Source organism: Barbus barbus (genome assembly GCF_936440315.1).
Source record: "Barbus barbus genome assembly, chromosome: 49".
In the NCBI taxonomy this organism is placed as follows: domain Eukaryota; kingdom Metazoa; phylum Chordata; class Actinopteri; order Cypriniformes; family Cyprinidae; genus Barbus; species Barbus barbus.
The window spans coordinates 3,929,604-3,944,470 of NC_136727.1; the positions used below are offsets into that span (position 1 = coordinate 3,929,604).

At 36.6% G+C, this 14,867-nt stretch overlaps 1 protein-coding gene across 1 annotated transcript in view; it reads right to left on the reverse strand.

Annotated features, from left to right (window-relative positions):
* The window catches only part of LOC306867844 (acid-sensing ion channel 1-like), a gene marked incomplete at its 5' end in the record, with an annotated part of 167,384 nt that extends 159,645 nt beyond the window's left edge, over nucleotides 1–7,739 (reverse strand). The window contains one exon of the mRNA XM_079413761.1: nucleotides 6,492–7,739. Coding sequence (XP_079269887.1) covers nucleotides 6,492–6,856 — 365 coding nt within the window. The remainder of the gene's footprint in view (nucleotides 1–6,491) is intronic.
* Nucleotides 7,740–14,867: the final 7,128 nt, after the last annotated feature.

Sequence of the window (14,867 nt, forward strand, 5' to 3'; positions counted from 1 at the left end):
GCTGTTGATATGACTGGTTAATATTATTTGTCCTACCTATACATGGCCTTGATTTTATGTTAAATGTAGAAGATAGCAAAGAAATGGTGTACAACAGAAAACTTTTTTCTTTAAACTTTTGATCACCAAGAACAATAACTACATTAGTGTCTATAGCGTCGATAATGTTTTGTTTATTATAAGTGCTGTTATGTCGCCTGCCCCTTTAAATGCTCAAGCTCTTTAAAGCAGGAAAAATTCTGATTTGCTGTCAATATTTTCATTGTTGAACAGCTGGGGAAAAAATCCTTCTAAAAATCATTCTAACGATATCGTTCATCTGAGCTGTTATCATTATAGCTGTGTTTTGACTCTGCTATTTTTTAAAGCGATTATTAAAGCTACATCGTTATCATTATAGTTTTTATCCTTGGTGTGAACGAGCTTTTAGAAATTTGCATATCAAATACAACACAGTAAGCGTTATAGAGTTAAGTAAATAGATTCAATTGTATTTGAATGCAATCTTTAAAACATTCACAGCTCAATTCATCAACAGAGCCTGAAAAAAAAAAAAAAACTGGTTTAGTATGTTAAAAACAATGAGGCAACATGTCGACAAGAACATTTCAGGCTATGTTTTGGAAAGCCCCCAGCTGTGTGTAATCGAGAACATACTGACAGGCGCGGGTCGTGCATGATTCTTGTGCTGGAAAATTGAGATTGTCCTAGTGACATTCTAATATGTTGTGCAGTGGTTCTCTCTTACTGAGCCTCAGGCAAAACAGAACACTGGATCGATAGGTCAAAAATATCCCATCAGCGCAGTATGGGGAATTGCTTTTTTCCCCTTGTGAAGTCGAATTATGTGCATAGATGTGTTTATGGGAATGTGTTCAGGTGGATGTGTTCACGTCACACAGATCTTTAGCCGCACTGATTCACAGCTGCAAAGTCAACCGCTCGGACTGATGGAGGGAATCGAACGGCGTCCTGCTGTTGTCCATCAGTTCTTAGACCTGCACCGAAGAACAACTGAGAAATGGATGTTGATGGTATGAAACACTTTCTAACACTTCTTTTCTCAGGTTTTTTTATTTATTTTTTATCCAAATCACAAAAACTAGTACATTAGATGCTGCCAAATCAATAGGTGTGTCACATCATTCACATATTATTTGTAGGATTACTTTCCCACTGTTGCTATTCCATGCCAATAATTGAGCTGAAAGAGAAAACTGACTGTAGAGGAAGGCAGTTTATGCTAATGTAGCATCCCTCGTGGTGGCGCTGACAACACACTTGAGTTGAATTACAAATTGCATTCTAATATATTTAAAAACAAAACATCATGCGCATTTGAGCTAAAAGCATTTGCACTCCCGTATGTACATAGGAAACGTTTAAGGTCTTAGAGACCACAGACCGTCTCTGAAGTTTGAACATGCAATCTGTCCACTTTCTGTCTCTACACGCTCTAGTCATTTCATATCTTCTCTTTGCCTTTTATTCTCTGAACATTTTGATATTCAGAGCCGCTCCTTCAAGGCTGCCAACATTAATCATTTACCTGTTAAATAATCCACTTGGTCCAGTTGAAAGAACAGAACTGATTAAACAATGAAATAGGCAGAAATTAAATTATGTGTTAGTTGACTATTTGTCAGCAAACAAATAAATAAATCAACCGAATGCTCCAGGTGTTGCTACAAAGACATGACTGGAATAGAGACTAAATCTGAAAGAAACGCAGCTCAACTGATCTCATTTCACACAGATCCAACGATCTTTGAAGATAAGCATCACTCTTTAAAAGATCTTAAGAGAACTGATGAGAATGAGATGATCTGAATGTCACTCACTGACATCCAGACTCTTTCAGATCACGTCATCTGTAATACTGCACTACACAGTAGAGAGTGTACAAGTCCTCCTGTTTAAAAAATAACAAATGTAGTATGTAATAAATGTTTCAGAATTACCGCAATTAAAAGATAATTACAGTAATCACATGACCTCACACTACACTGCACCGCTTAATAAATACAGCATCACTACTAGTAGTATTCACACTTATAGCTGTGGTTTTTCAAAAATTATTACACCAAATGGATAAGAGGGGGAAAAACAACCATATCTTGAGGACCTATTAGGATTAGGATTTTTTGATGTAGGACAGTAAGCAATCACCTAGCAACCAAGAAAAATACCCTAGCAACATGCTAAAACCACTCAGAAACCTTCAGCAATAACATAATCAGAGCAAGCATTTAGTGTTGTCAGTCTTTTCTTATAATCAAATAATGAGTCAAGAAATAGATCGGAAACTAAAGAAGTACTTCAGTTTTCCACGCACACTCTCACACAATTCCTATGTAAACTGTATATGGGATCATTAACATATAAAGCTGCTCTGATGTGACAAACTACAGCGCGGTGGACTGAGGGCATATTCAATTTAAGGGTATCTCTTTTGCATTGCTTGTAAATGTGAAGTGATTGTCAGTGAAGCTTCTCTAATAGATTCAGTAGAGCCTGCTAATAAATCCCAGAGAAAATAAAGCAGGAAAGTTCTGCCACGATAACTATCGGCCCGAGCTGTCATTGCATCTTACTGAAGTTCACATCACGATTAGTGTACGGATCTTCAAACAATAGCATGAAAACTGCAAATTCCTAAGCTGGTTGCATCCCAATTTGCGCACTTAACTACACTATGAACAAAAAGGCATTGTTTACAAGAAAAGTGCAAATACTGCAACACCATTACATTGATAATACCGCATACCTAATTTTTTTTAAACATATGGTATGCATATGCAAATAAGCATTAGAATCTACCTAACCTTAAAAGTCATTTGTCCTTTTTACGATCATATACTTCACATTCCTCATCAATGTACTGCAACTTGAACTCGTTTACCAACACCATTTCAACGAAAAATGGCAAACTTTTCATGTGCTTTGACCATTTATTTATAAGACAACAGCATTTTGGAGGCCTGGAAACAGTTATCGCCTCCACGTATACTACAAATAATGCAAATTTGTGAAAACGGAATTTGGATGCGTATTGCGTGTTCGTTCTGTAGGTATGTGCACAGGTGCGTAGTGTTTCTTTACAAAATGACATTGCCAGCTACTGGTCTGGCATTAATATTACAGCATTCGCAGATCCATGTGAACAGGGAGCATTTTGACAATGTTGTTGTTTCGTATTTAGTACGTCGCTGTCGTGTAAACAGTAACACTTTAGTATAGGGACCAATTCTCACTATTAACTAGTTGCTTTTAAGCATGCCTATTATTAACATAGTGACTGTTTCTTAGTACTTATAAAGCACATGCTTTTCATGACCATATTCTACATCCCTTATCCTACCCAATACCTAAACTTAATAACTACCTTACTAACTATTAATAACCAGCAAATTATTAGTTTATTAATGCAAAAGTCGTAGCTAATGGTTTGTTAATAGTGAGAACTGGTACTTAAAATAAAGTGTGACCGTGTAAACGTACCCTCAAATATCAAGGTTCTTTACTGGCATTAGTTGACATCCATCCTTCAATTCCACAAAAAAAGCGTCTTCACTTAAAGAAACAGTTATTTTAAGAACTGTAAAAGGTCCTTTGGGGAACCCAAAAGGGTACTTCTGTGGCAAGGCTTGGCAACTTCGGTCCTAGAGGGTCACTGTCGTGCAGAGTTTAGATCCAACCCTAATCAAACACACCTGCCTTTAGCTTTCTAGTGATCTTGAAGTCATTGATGAGCTTGCTCAGGTGTGTTTGATTAGAGTTGGAGCTAAACTCTGCAGGACACTCTCCAGGACAGAAGTTGCCCAGCCCTGTTCTAAAGCATCAATGCAGAACATTGATGCTTCTAGATTTTGAAGAGGATTGTGGGTAATATTAGCCCAAAAAATCATGTAAAATTGTGAAAATCCACCAGAAGTAAATTAAATATTGTATTTGACCTAATATTACTTGGATTGCATTATTTACTTGCCCTATACCATTCATGAATGATAGTATGCAAATTGGTTATCTGTTTGGTCATTCAGTAACATAGTTGGCTGTGTTTGCAAATGAGGAGTTAGTAGTGGAAACTTTGCATAGATGTTCTCCCAGTTCCCATGGCGATTGGGTTCCAGTTGGTTGCTATGTGCTATCTGTAGTCATGTTTCCTTAGCGATGTCTTTATAGAGGAAAAGATGTGAATGACAGACTGATGCACTTCTAACTTAAAGGTTCTTCTATGCCTTAAAGGTTACTCAACGAACACTGGAATTATTTCAGGATTGAAAAATAACATAACTAAAATGTTTCTACTACAACACAGTTAGTTTAATTGGGAAGTAAGACATTTAAGTCCTCTTCCTTTCAGATGTTTCGTCTGAGAAAAAGATCTCAATGTGTCTCCACAAGACACCAGAATCTGCACTCAAGAGCATAAATCAATAGCAGCATTCCTCTTGCTAAATACCTCACCCAAAGCCTTATGTTTACGTTAACCCTAAACATGCCTCATTTCAGACCCCTAAATGCTTATGTTAAGAAACCAATCCAAAACAGGCATGTGGCTTCAATCTGGAACTGACATATGAGCTGTTATGAATAAACAGAGCACCAGAAAGACTTCAAATTAAATATACGTCCAAAAAGTAATCCACCAAAGTGAATATTAGTCAAGTGTGACTTTTCAACAAAAATTTTAACCTAGCATCAATTATCCATTCCTGCCAAATGTGTTGTTATTGAAAAGCGATGAGACAGACTGTACTGCCAATGGAGACACTGATGTGTTCAAGGAGTTCTGGAGCGGCTCCGACCGCAGTGACAATCACAGTTCTGAGAGAAGAATCCAAACTCAGAGCAGAACTTCTGCTTCTCTAATGGCTACGCTTTCACCACAACACATGGTGTTATCAGTTACATCGAATCAATGATGATTCACTTCAGCCCTCACCGGGGCTTTCAACACCTGAGGGGATGAAATCATTTTTCATTTACAGACAGGCAAGTCAACGCTCTAACTCTCCTCTCATTTTCAACGAGGCAGAATGTTTACAGCTTACGTTTTCAACTCCCATCATAGCTAAAATACAGATTCGGATTGAATTACAAAGAGTGTCTGATTACAGTCAAATTCTGAAACAACAGTCAGACTTTAGAGAATCATACGGACATAAACCTTGACATAAAACAGATGTCATTTACCTCTGTCAACAACCAAATAGAATTTCTGTTTTCGTGTGTTTACTAGGAGACTGCTTTTCAAAACCATCTGTGTAATATCTGTGTAATATCTTGTAATCTTTAAGAATGTCATCTCATGAATTAACTAAGAAAAACAGCTCAAATATGGAAAGGCACAAATGTAAACAAGAGTAAATAAAAAGCAAAATCATTTCTTACAATGTAATTATTTCTTAATCTTTATGAAAATGAATAGAACCACAATGCTAATTCACAAATATAAAATATATGCTTCCCTAAATTTTGTGTAATGGTAAAGTGTGTATAATAATTCAGAATACATACAGTATATATGACCTTGGACCACAAAACCAGTCTTAAGTATCAATGTTTCGAAATTGGGATGTGTACATCATCTGAAAGCAGAATAAACAAAGCTTTCCATTGATGTATGGTTTTGTTAGAATCAGACAATATTTGGCCGAGATATAACTATTTGAAAATCTGGAATCTAAGGGTGCAAAAAAAAAAATCAAAATATTGAGAAAATTGCCTTTAAAGTTGTCCAAATGAAGTTCTTAGCAATGCATATTAATAATGAAAAATGAAATTTTGATTTATGGTAAGAAATTTACTAAATATCTTCATGGAACATGATCTTTACTTAATATCCTAATGATGAAAAGAAAAATTGATAATTTTGACCCATACAATGTATTTTTGGCTATTGCTACAAATATACCCCAGCGTCTTAAGACTGGTTCTGTGATACAGGGTCACATATGTATATATTATTCAAAATGTAACCTTTAACTTCTCCCAACAATTGTAATCAAGACTTTGAGCATGCAATGTCTTGGTCTTTATAAAACAAACTAAATAAATAAATAAATACATAAAAAAGGAACTGCTGTCAACAAAAATTAATATAGGTTCATGGTGCGATAGCCTACCACGTAAAGAAAAATAGTAAAAAAATTGTTTACATGTTCCTTGAACTGAATTTTATTTATTTTTATTATTATTTAGCAATTAAAGTAAGGAGTTCTAACGCTCCACAATTTTAGCGTCAAATTTAAAACAAACAAAATTGCACAACCATTAAAAGTGATCAGTGAATTTCAACTTTTATTAAAACCAATAATGCTGCTTGGTGCTCTTTTCGAATTCTTCAAAGAAAGAAAGAAAAAGAGCCCAAATACAAACAACTCTGAGTAAAATGTAGTCTAGTAACACGTTTGTCCTGTTTTAAAATAAGCTGTCACTGTCCTTGTCATTTTAAAAAGTGTTTCACAGGTTTGCACAGAACTCACCTGCCGTTCAACAGCGCGAGCAGCTCACCCGCGTGATACAGGTCGTTGCGCGTCACGCGGCTGAAGCGGAAAGAGTTCAGGTTGCAGAAGGTAATGGCAGGAAACGGCATCATTTGTGCGGTGACCTCGTCCAGCTTGGTGACATGGGGGTACTGAAAGTAGAACTTGATGCGGTCCACGCAAACAAGCACCAAGAACGATAACGAACCCATGAAAAACATGATCCAGATGCATCGTTTGATGCACTGGCGTTCATAACTGAACATGTGCGAGAAGCCATGGAGCGTAGACCTGCTGGCGAAAACTTCAATGGGCGCGGGACGATCACTGTCCAGGTTATCTTCAGATTCGGTTTTAATATCCATGCTTCTTTAAGTCTAAATGCTCTTTGAATGAAGTAGAAGCAGATATTAGAAGGTTGGAAAAACTTCACGCCCTTAGATGGTCAGCTGATCTTGATGAGGAGGTGCATATAGATGGACCTAATGACATAACATAGTCTCATCCCAAGCATCCATGCAATATCTTCTTGACGGTCTTCCAGCGTTTTAGCAAGTTTCTGAAAGGTTTATTTATTTATTTTTCTTCTCGTTCGTCCATGTACAGTGTATTCAGATTGATTCGGTCATATTAAACAATATTTCTCACTTGAATAAAACCAGTGAAGTTAAATGAAGCACAATTTGGCTAGTCAAATTAGCGATAAAAGAACAGTTTGAAGAACTCTATTCCAAAAATAGAAATGGTTACTGGCGATATGTTATCTCTTCTTAAGTCCTCGGGATGTATAATAAAATATCGTCAATTCATTCTCCGTCTCCTCCAGTCGAATCAGCTATGGAAACAAGCACTAAACTAATGTCATTTATTTATATGCATCCCCATATAGTGTCAGCGACAACAGAAACGCGTCGCTCGATGTAAAGAGAATGTCTTCACATTCATACACAACATAGACGCATCCGCGGTGTCGGATTGTGTTTCAAGCTCGATACCATAAGGATCCGCGATCCAACTTCACCACGCGCGCTTGTAACGACAACACAGATGCTCTCTGGATGTTGGCATCACTAAAATGTCCCCCTCTTTAATTAATGCAGCACGGCACGCGTATCCATATCAGATAAAGCAGGTTATATAGTCTCCGTTTGTCCAGTCCTGTGGTGGGTTTAGATGTAGACAGACACGTTAGGAATGAACGCTGCACACTGCGACGAAGCCTCCATCCAAGTCCTCCACTGTCTGTCTGAGCATCACTGACCCGATCATTTCTTAAAAGCGAGGGAGAGAGAGAGACCTTGAGCGACATTATTGTGTCTTTATGTTGATTTTACTGTCAAATCCTTGTGCATCATATTTTTATTTTATTTCGAATTTTAGAAGTTTTATTATTATTATTATTATTTACATTTGTTTGAACTTTTTCTTTCATGTCAAAATTCTTATTTAATTTCCCTTTTATATTATGTCCGCACTTCATCAACAGTTTTTATTAATTGTTATTAAAATCAGCCTATGCATTTTGTATATTTTATGTAATTTATTAACCTATATTAGAATAATTTATGTATAATTTTGTTTTAATATTATTATTTTGCCTTTCTTTGTAAATTACTGTATATATGTCCTTTTGTTAGATAATGCAATAAAAATCCCCCTTGAAGGGACCATCAGTACAGTCATGTCAGAACAAACTACATAATGAAAGTGATGCATAGTTATTATACTATATTACAGTTCTGCTGACCAGGAGATGCTTGAGTGATAAATGAGTATGTATGGAAAGACTGATCTGTATTATTTGAGAAACTCGCAGCTGAGGGGTGAAAGGGAACCCACCCATGAAATTACACCGAGTGCATTTTAATCCAGGTTTGTGACAGTATTGGCTAACGCTGGGTGTCGGTGTCACTGGCTGAATCAATAGCGTTGATGATGTGGCCCACAGCTGATTATCAACTTTCAGAGACACGCTTAAAGTGTCAGTCTGTTAATGAACTCGGGTGAACTCCACAAACTGAAGCGAAACCCCTCCGAGCTTAACGGTCTGTCCAGGTATGTGTCTGATTATGACCTGGTTCACTTTGTAGTCTATAAAAGAGGTTTGAATATGATCTGGATGTTTATTGATCCATTATGAGGATGCGGAAAATGAAACCAGACGCCTGAAGTGAGGTGAAGGGTTATTCCCATGAGGCTCTGAATGTGGCCATCTAGGACTGTATATCATATGTGTGCCTATAAGGCCGGAAGCATTAGCAAGTATGCGTTAAGCTCGATTTTATGATATTTGATTCTATTTTAGATCACCAGCACATTCCATATTCACAGAACATGTGTTGTACCCACAAGGCAATGTCTGTGAAGGAAAACCAAGCCTAAAAATTATTCAGTATTATAAAAGTGCATAACTTTCTGAGCAGGTTTCGGTTTATGAGGCAAACTGATATCTCAAATCGTCAAACCATCTGTTTGTTGCGGCTCCCATCGTGTTCCACTTGTGCCATAACGCATGTCTGCAGACACTCTGCATGACAAATTAAATGATTCGTGCACCAAAGCGAAGATAGGCAGGTAATGAAGGTGACGGAATGCTGACAGCAAAAGGAAAGAGTTTATCAACAGCGTCCTGGGAGATTTTACAGGACATCTGCCACCGAGAAATTAAGCGGCAGCGACATGAGGAAAGAAGAGCGCCATGGAAGATAGACTCCAGAAATCAACTGAATCGTCAGGGGGCAGGAAATGGATTATTAAAAGCATAGTTACTTAGAACTTGTGATCTTTTGCCGCAGGGATGTTATAGAGCATAATCTTTAGAGAGAAAAAATGTCAGTACGCAAAATAAGCTTGAGCACTTGAGCTAAAGTGGAGAAACTGCTAGCAGAGCAAATTAAAGTTGAAGCGCACTGCCAGTAAAGCAGATGTTGGAGCAGTGGCCTAGCACTTAGGATTCATTTATGAATAACTCTAATATTTATTGATTAGCAGGTGTTTATTTAATAGGATTATTTTATTTTATAAATAAATAGATTTATTATACTTTTTACCATATATACTAAGGGAACTTACAGTTAGGGGTAAGTTTTTACCACATTATTAATCTTTTACTGTTAAAATTATAATGTATATTTTTTTACATTGTAGGGTTTGATGAAGCCGCTTTCAAGAATACAAGCTAGTTCCCAAAGAGAAAAGTAACTTTTAAAAGGAAATCGGAAAACTTCCCATTCACATTAGATTTAAAGTGTTGATTAGACTTAAAAGGATTTCTATCTAATGCACAACATTAATATTACAGCAACCACATTTCAAATGGCTTTCCCATTTCCCATCGTTTTCCCATCAAAGCATCTGAAGTTCATGCAATTTGGCAGGTTTCCTCATAATGTCCTATAGTCAATGCATACCAACTTTTGTGAAGTCTGAACATTGTTTTCACAAGATACAGACTGATTAGTAATTATGGACCATACCCAAAGACATTTCGGCCCATATCTTCTAAATAATTAAACACTGTAAGAAAGGAATCATGGGTCTTGTAATTTTCATTAAAAAAATGAAGGTGATATTTAAAAATAGTGTGTATATTTCATTAAAGAAATTGTGATTCAGTGTTGTATAGAACATAATGAGGACTTTTTACTAATAAAACCAAAAGGTGTGTTTTCCTCATTTTTAAAAAAAGGAAACTTCAGCAGTTTTGAGGCTTGAATTCAGGAACTTGAGGAAATTGAGGAAAGAAGGCTACCTATTTTTTTTTAAAGAGAATTAGCTAAATTTTGCGGTTTTATTTTAGAGGTGATTGTTAGTTCCCAGCATGCTTTGCACAATGCATATAAGTACATTTTGAAATTAAAAGCTATTTTATGTGTTTTTGAGTGAAGGGAATCATCTAGTAATGTTTAATGTTCAGTTATGTTTGACATTTGAAATAATTTCTGTTACGTTGAAGTTTCCATTGCACAGTGCAATAGTTACAATTGTGCAGAAGAGTAGAGCTTATTGTTATGGATACAACTCCTCTAAGGCATTAAACCTTGTCCAGTGAGCAGTAGCTTTGCTAGTGCAGTACTTTCAGTATTTCTCAAGTATTTTCTTACTTGAGCTGTTTGGCTGCATACATTTTTAAATGTACAAAATTACTCAAAGTCAAATACAAACAGGCCTCACTCAAAATCACAGACTTTTGATAATCAGCTTAAAATAAATGAGCACATTTGACCAATTATATTAAATTCATTGTGTCATAGATTAATTAATTTAGGAGATTTTAAATGATTTTTTCAGGTAGATTCCATTAAAAAGTAACAAGTCGTAAAAACTACTAAAAAAATATGAAGTGTAATATTGTTACCATATTTTTTTAAATAAATAGCCTGTTCCATTTTTTACAGTGAATGAATTAAAAATTATTTTAATAATGTTTTTTCAGGGGCATTCCAAGATGACGTGCACCCAATTTCATCAAATTTCTGTGTTGAACCATTCGTTTACATTGACGTAGTAACTTTAATCACTATCCAATAGTGAGTGTTTTATTTAAATTGGAACCAGATCTAAATAACAAAAGCGTACACGATTGCTTTGCTCCATGCAGAGAATTCAAGCAGATGCGGCCTTTTCACAGCCTGCCAGATCTCAGGGAAAGGAATCTGAGATTAATAAACTCAAGTCTGCTCGACCCCCATACGGCAATTTCAAGAGTCCAAGAAGCAAAAGGCTGTTGACCTCATTGTGTTGTAACCTCATGCTTTGACAAACCACAAGCCAGTAAGCATTTCCAAAAAATGTTCTTCTTGGCATTCCGATCAGCCGTAGTTGAGGGAATGTTGGCCAGCCCTTGAGGGATGGACAGATGGACGATTAGCTATAATGAGGTCCTGCAGGGTTCAGCGTGACACGGAGCAAAGACAAGAGGCACATGCAGAAACGTCCAAGGACATGCTTGTCTCCAGGAAAGTGGAAGTCGTTTGATATCTTTTGTTTTGGGGGAAAGGTTCAAACCCGGGATGTTCTGGATCGATGCTATCAAATGCTTTAACACTATAGCTTTGTTCAGCATACTACCATACTATTCGTACAATCTATGCAGCTGTGCGAAAGGAATAACGATGCTACTGTCTTCGATAGATCTGCTTATTGCTGATCTTGTTTCGCAATACACTTTTACACAATTATTGAACTGAACCAACACTGAACTGACTGGAAATGAATAATAACACTATTGTCTTGAATTTTGGATTTGCCTCCTGTTTGAAGTTTACGTTACATTCCTGTACTGTAAATCTGCTTTGAAACAATCTCCACTTTATGAAGCACTATAAAAGTAAAGGTGATTTGACTTGACAGTATCTGAGACAGTTTTCTGTATGCATAGATCAGAGGTCTTCAACCCTGTTCCTGGGGACCCATGTCTCTGAGTTAAGCTACAACCCTAATCAAACACACCTGAAGCAGCTAATCAGGCTCCTCAAGATCGCTTGAAAATAGGCAGATGGCCTGAAGCAGGTTGAAAATAAACTCTGCAGGTCAGTGGGTTCCTTAGGAGCAGGGTTGAAAACCTCTGGCAAAGATTACCCTGATGACCAGCTACATTTGCCAATGACTTATACAACAGATAACATTGTGTGAGATTCTGTAAATGTTTAAAATTTCATACTTGTAAAAAGATTATATATATATATATATATATATATATATATATATATATATATATATATATATATATATATATATATATATATATATATATATATATATATTTTTTTTTTTTTTTTTTTTTTACAGAAAATAAATCATTTTAAAACTATTGTCTTGGTAAGTGAACACAACAGCCTGAAAATTACATTTTAAGAATTTAAGTAATAAAATTAAATATTTAGTATCAGAGCAAAAACCAAGCCCTGAGGTCAAAAGAACTGCCTGTAGAGCTCAGAAACAGGTTTGTATCAAGCCACACATCTGGGGAAAAGTTCAGAAAAAACCTCCACTTCACTGAAGGGTCACAGAAGCATGCAGTCTCTGTTACCCTTAATGGAAGAAGTTTGAAACAACCAGGACTCTTCCTAGAGCTGGACATCCGTTCAAACTGAGCAACTGAGGGCTTTGGTTAGAGTGGTGACCAAGAACCTGATTGTCACTCTAGTTGAGCTCCATGATCATATATGCAGATGGGAGAAACCTACAGAAGGACAAGCATCACTGCAACGCTCCACCAATCTGAGCTTTATGGTGGCGTGGCAAGACTCAAACCTCTCTTCAGGTAAGACACATGAAAACACACTTGGAATGTGCAAAAAAGCACCTAAAGGACCTTCAGACTCTGAGAAACAAGATTCTCTGATTCCAAACATCATGTTTGAAGGAAACCAGCTCTGCTCATCACCTGTAGAGTACCATCCCAAAAGTAAAGTGTGCTGGTAGCAGCCTTTTATGCTGTGGGGCTGTTTTTCAGCAACAGGGACTGAGAGACTCATCAGAGTAGAAGAAAAGCTTAATGCGCCAAAATATTGAGATAGCCTTAATGAAAACCCAGTCCAGAGCATTAAGAACCTCAGACGGGCAGAAGGTTCACCTTCTAACAGGACAATGACCCTATGCACACAGCAAGAGTCAATTATACACAACTCTGTGAATGTCCTTGAGTGGCCCAGCCAGAGCCTGAGCCTGAACCCAATGAAATATTTCTGGAGAAACCTGAAAATGTGCATCTGTCCCATCCAACCTGACAAAGCTTGAGAGGTGAGGTGAAGAATGGCAGATAATTGCCATATGCTGATGAACAAAGCTTGTCGCATCAAACAAAAAAAGTCTTGAGACTGTAAAGGTGCTTCAGCTAAATATTTAGTTCAGGGTATGAATACTTATGCAATGTACTTATTTCAGTTTGTTTATATTAAATAAATTTATGAATCTGTGACAGTTCTGTTTTTGCTTTGTCAATATGGTGTAAGGAGTGTAGATTGATGTGGAAAAAAGTCATTTAAAGCGGTTTAACATAAGGCAGCAACATAACAAAATGTGAAAAAAAAACAAAAAACGAAGGGGTATGGATACTTTTGCAAGGCACTCTATATCAGAACATTGATTATCTTCTTATGAAAAACAAAAATACAAACCTTAAATATTACTTGCATGTATTGAACTTTTTATTTTAATGCAGAACAGTCCACCGTTTGTTCTTCTGAGGACTTTTGCTGGGGAGGTTGAGCATGTATCGGATGTCCAAAATTACTCTGCAAGGCGTTTTCCATGTTCAGCTCTTTGAGAACTACTTGCTCTGTTCATGCCAGATAAATATGAGTCATGACAGAGGAATGTTCATTTGTAGGTCAACAACTCACACATGCCGATATAATTCATGAGGAAGAGCATTAACTCACATAGATCTGCACTTAGGGCAACTATCACTGTCAAAAGCAGATCTTTATGGGACTTTTTGACACTTTTTGTGAAATGCTGAAATGTACGCGATCATTGCACTATTGCTGGTTTTTCATTACAGTTGGTTGGGAAGCAATTCGAATCGTCCTGCCACGTGAGTCTGATCAGAGTAATCTAAGATTTTACCTTATGCCATTTCCAACATCCCTTTGAGAAACTTCATATTAGTTTTCCATTAAAGCTGTACGAGTACAGCTTAACAGTCAGAAGTTCACTCACCTTTACTTTTTCATTATTACTTCATGCTTGTCTTGAGTTTGAAGTGCTGAGAGATTAATTATGAAGTATTTTAATGAAATACTGTGCACAATACGTTCTGTCCTCCTGAATTGTGCTGTCATTATTTCTTTCAGGTGCAGCTTCATTTCAATTTGCAACTCTTCAAGCGAGTAATTCCTAAAATATATAATTCAATAAATATGAATGTATGTTCTACTAATAAAATAAGACATATGCTAAATAAGCACTTTTGCATGATGTTTATGTGCAAGACATTTGAAATTCAGGATTCATTTGCTAACCTGATACAAGGTAAACATGACACATGGAACTTTCTAAAGATTGGTGGTTGTGCAACTCCTGTGAACCATAATTGCTTGTTTTGCCAATTAAGGGTGGAATTGGTTCAAATGAGCAACTTAATCAGCAAAGTGGAGTATATAAAGAAACTAAAGACACAACTTAAACCTAAAGACACTGCTGTAAGGAGGTCAAACTAAATATTACATCAGGTGCTTAATTTTATTTAAATATATTTAGGCTATATGCTGTGGCGGCTGGTCAATAGGGGGCGCTGGGGTGCCGCCCCCTATCAAGTTAGCCAAGGAAGAAGTCTACTTCAACATGTTAAAAATAAGTTAAATATATTTTGCAAAATAATCACGAAATTGCATTATTTAGTCATACTATTCTACTGGTAGTCATGTTAGC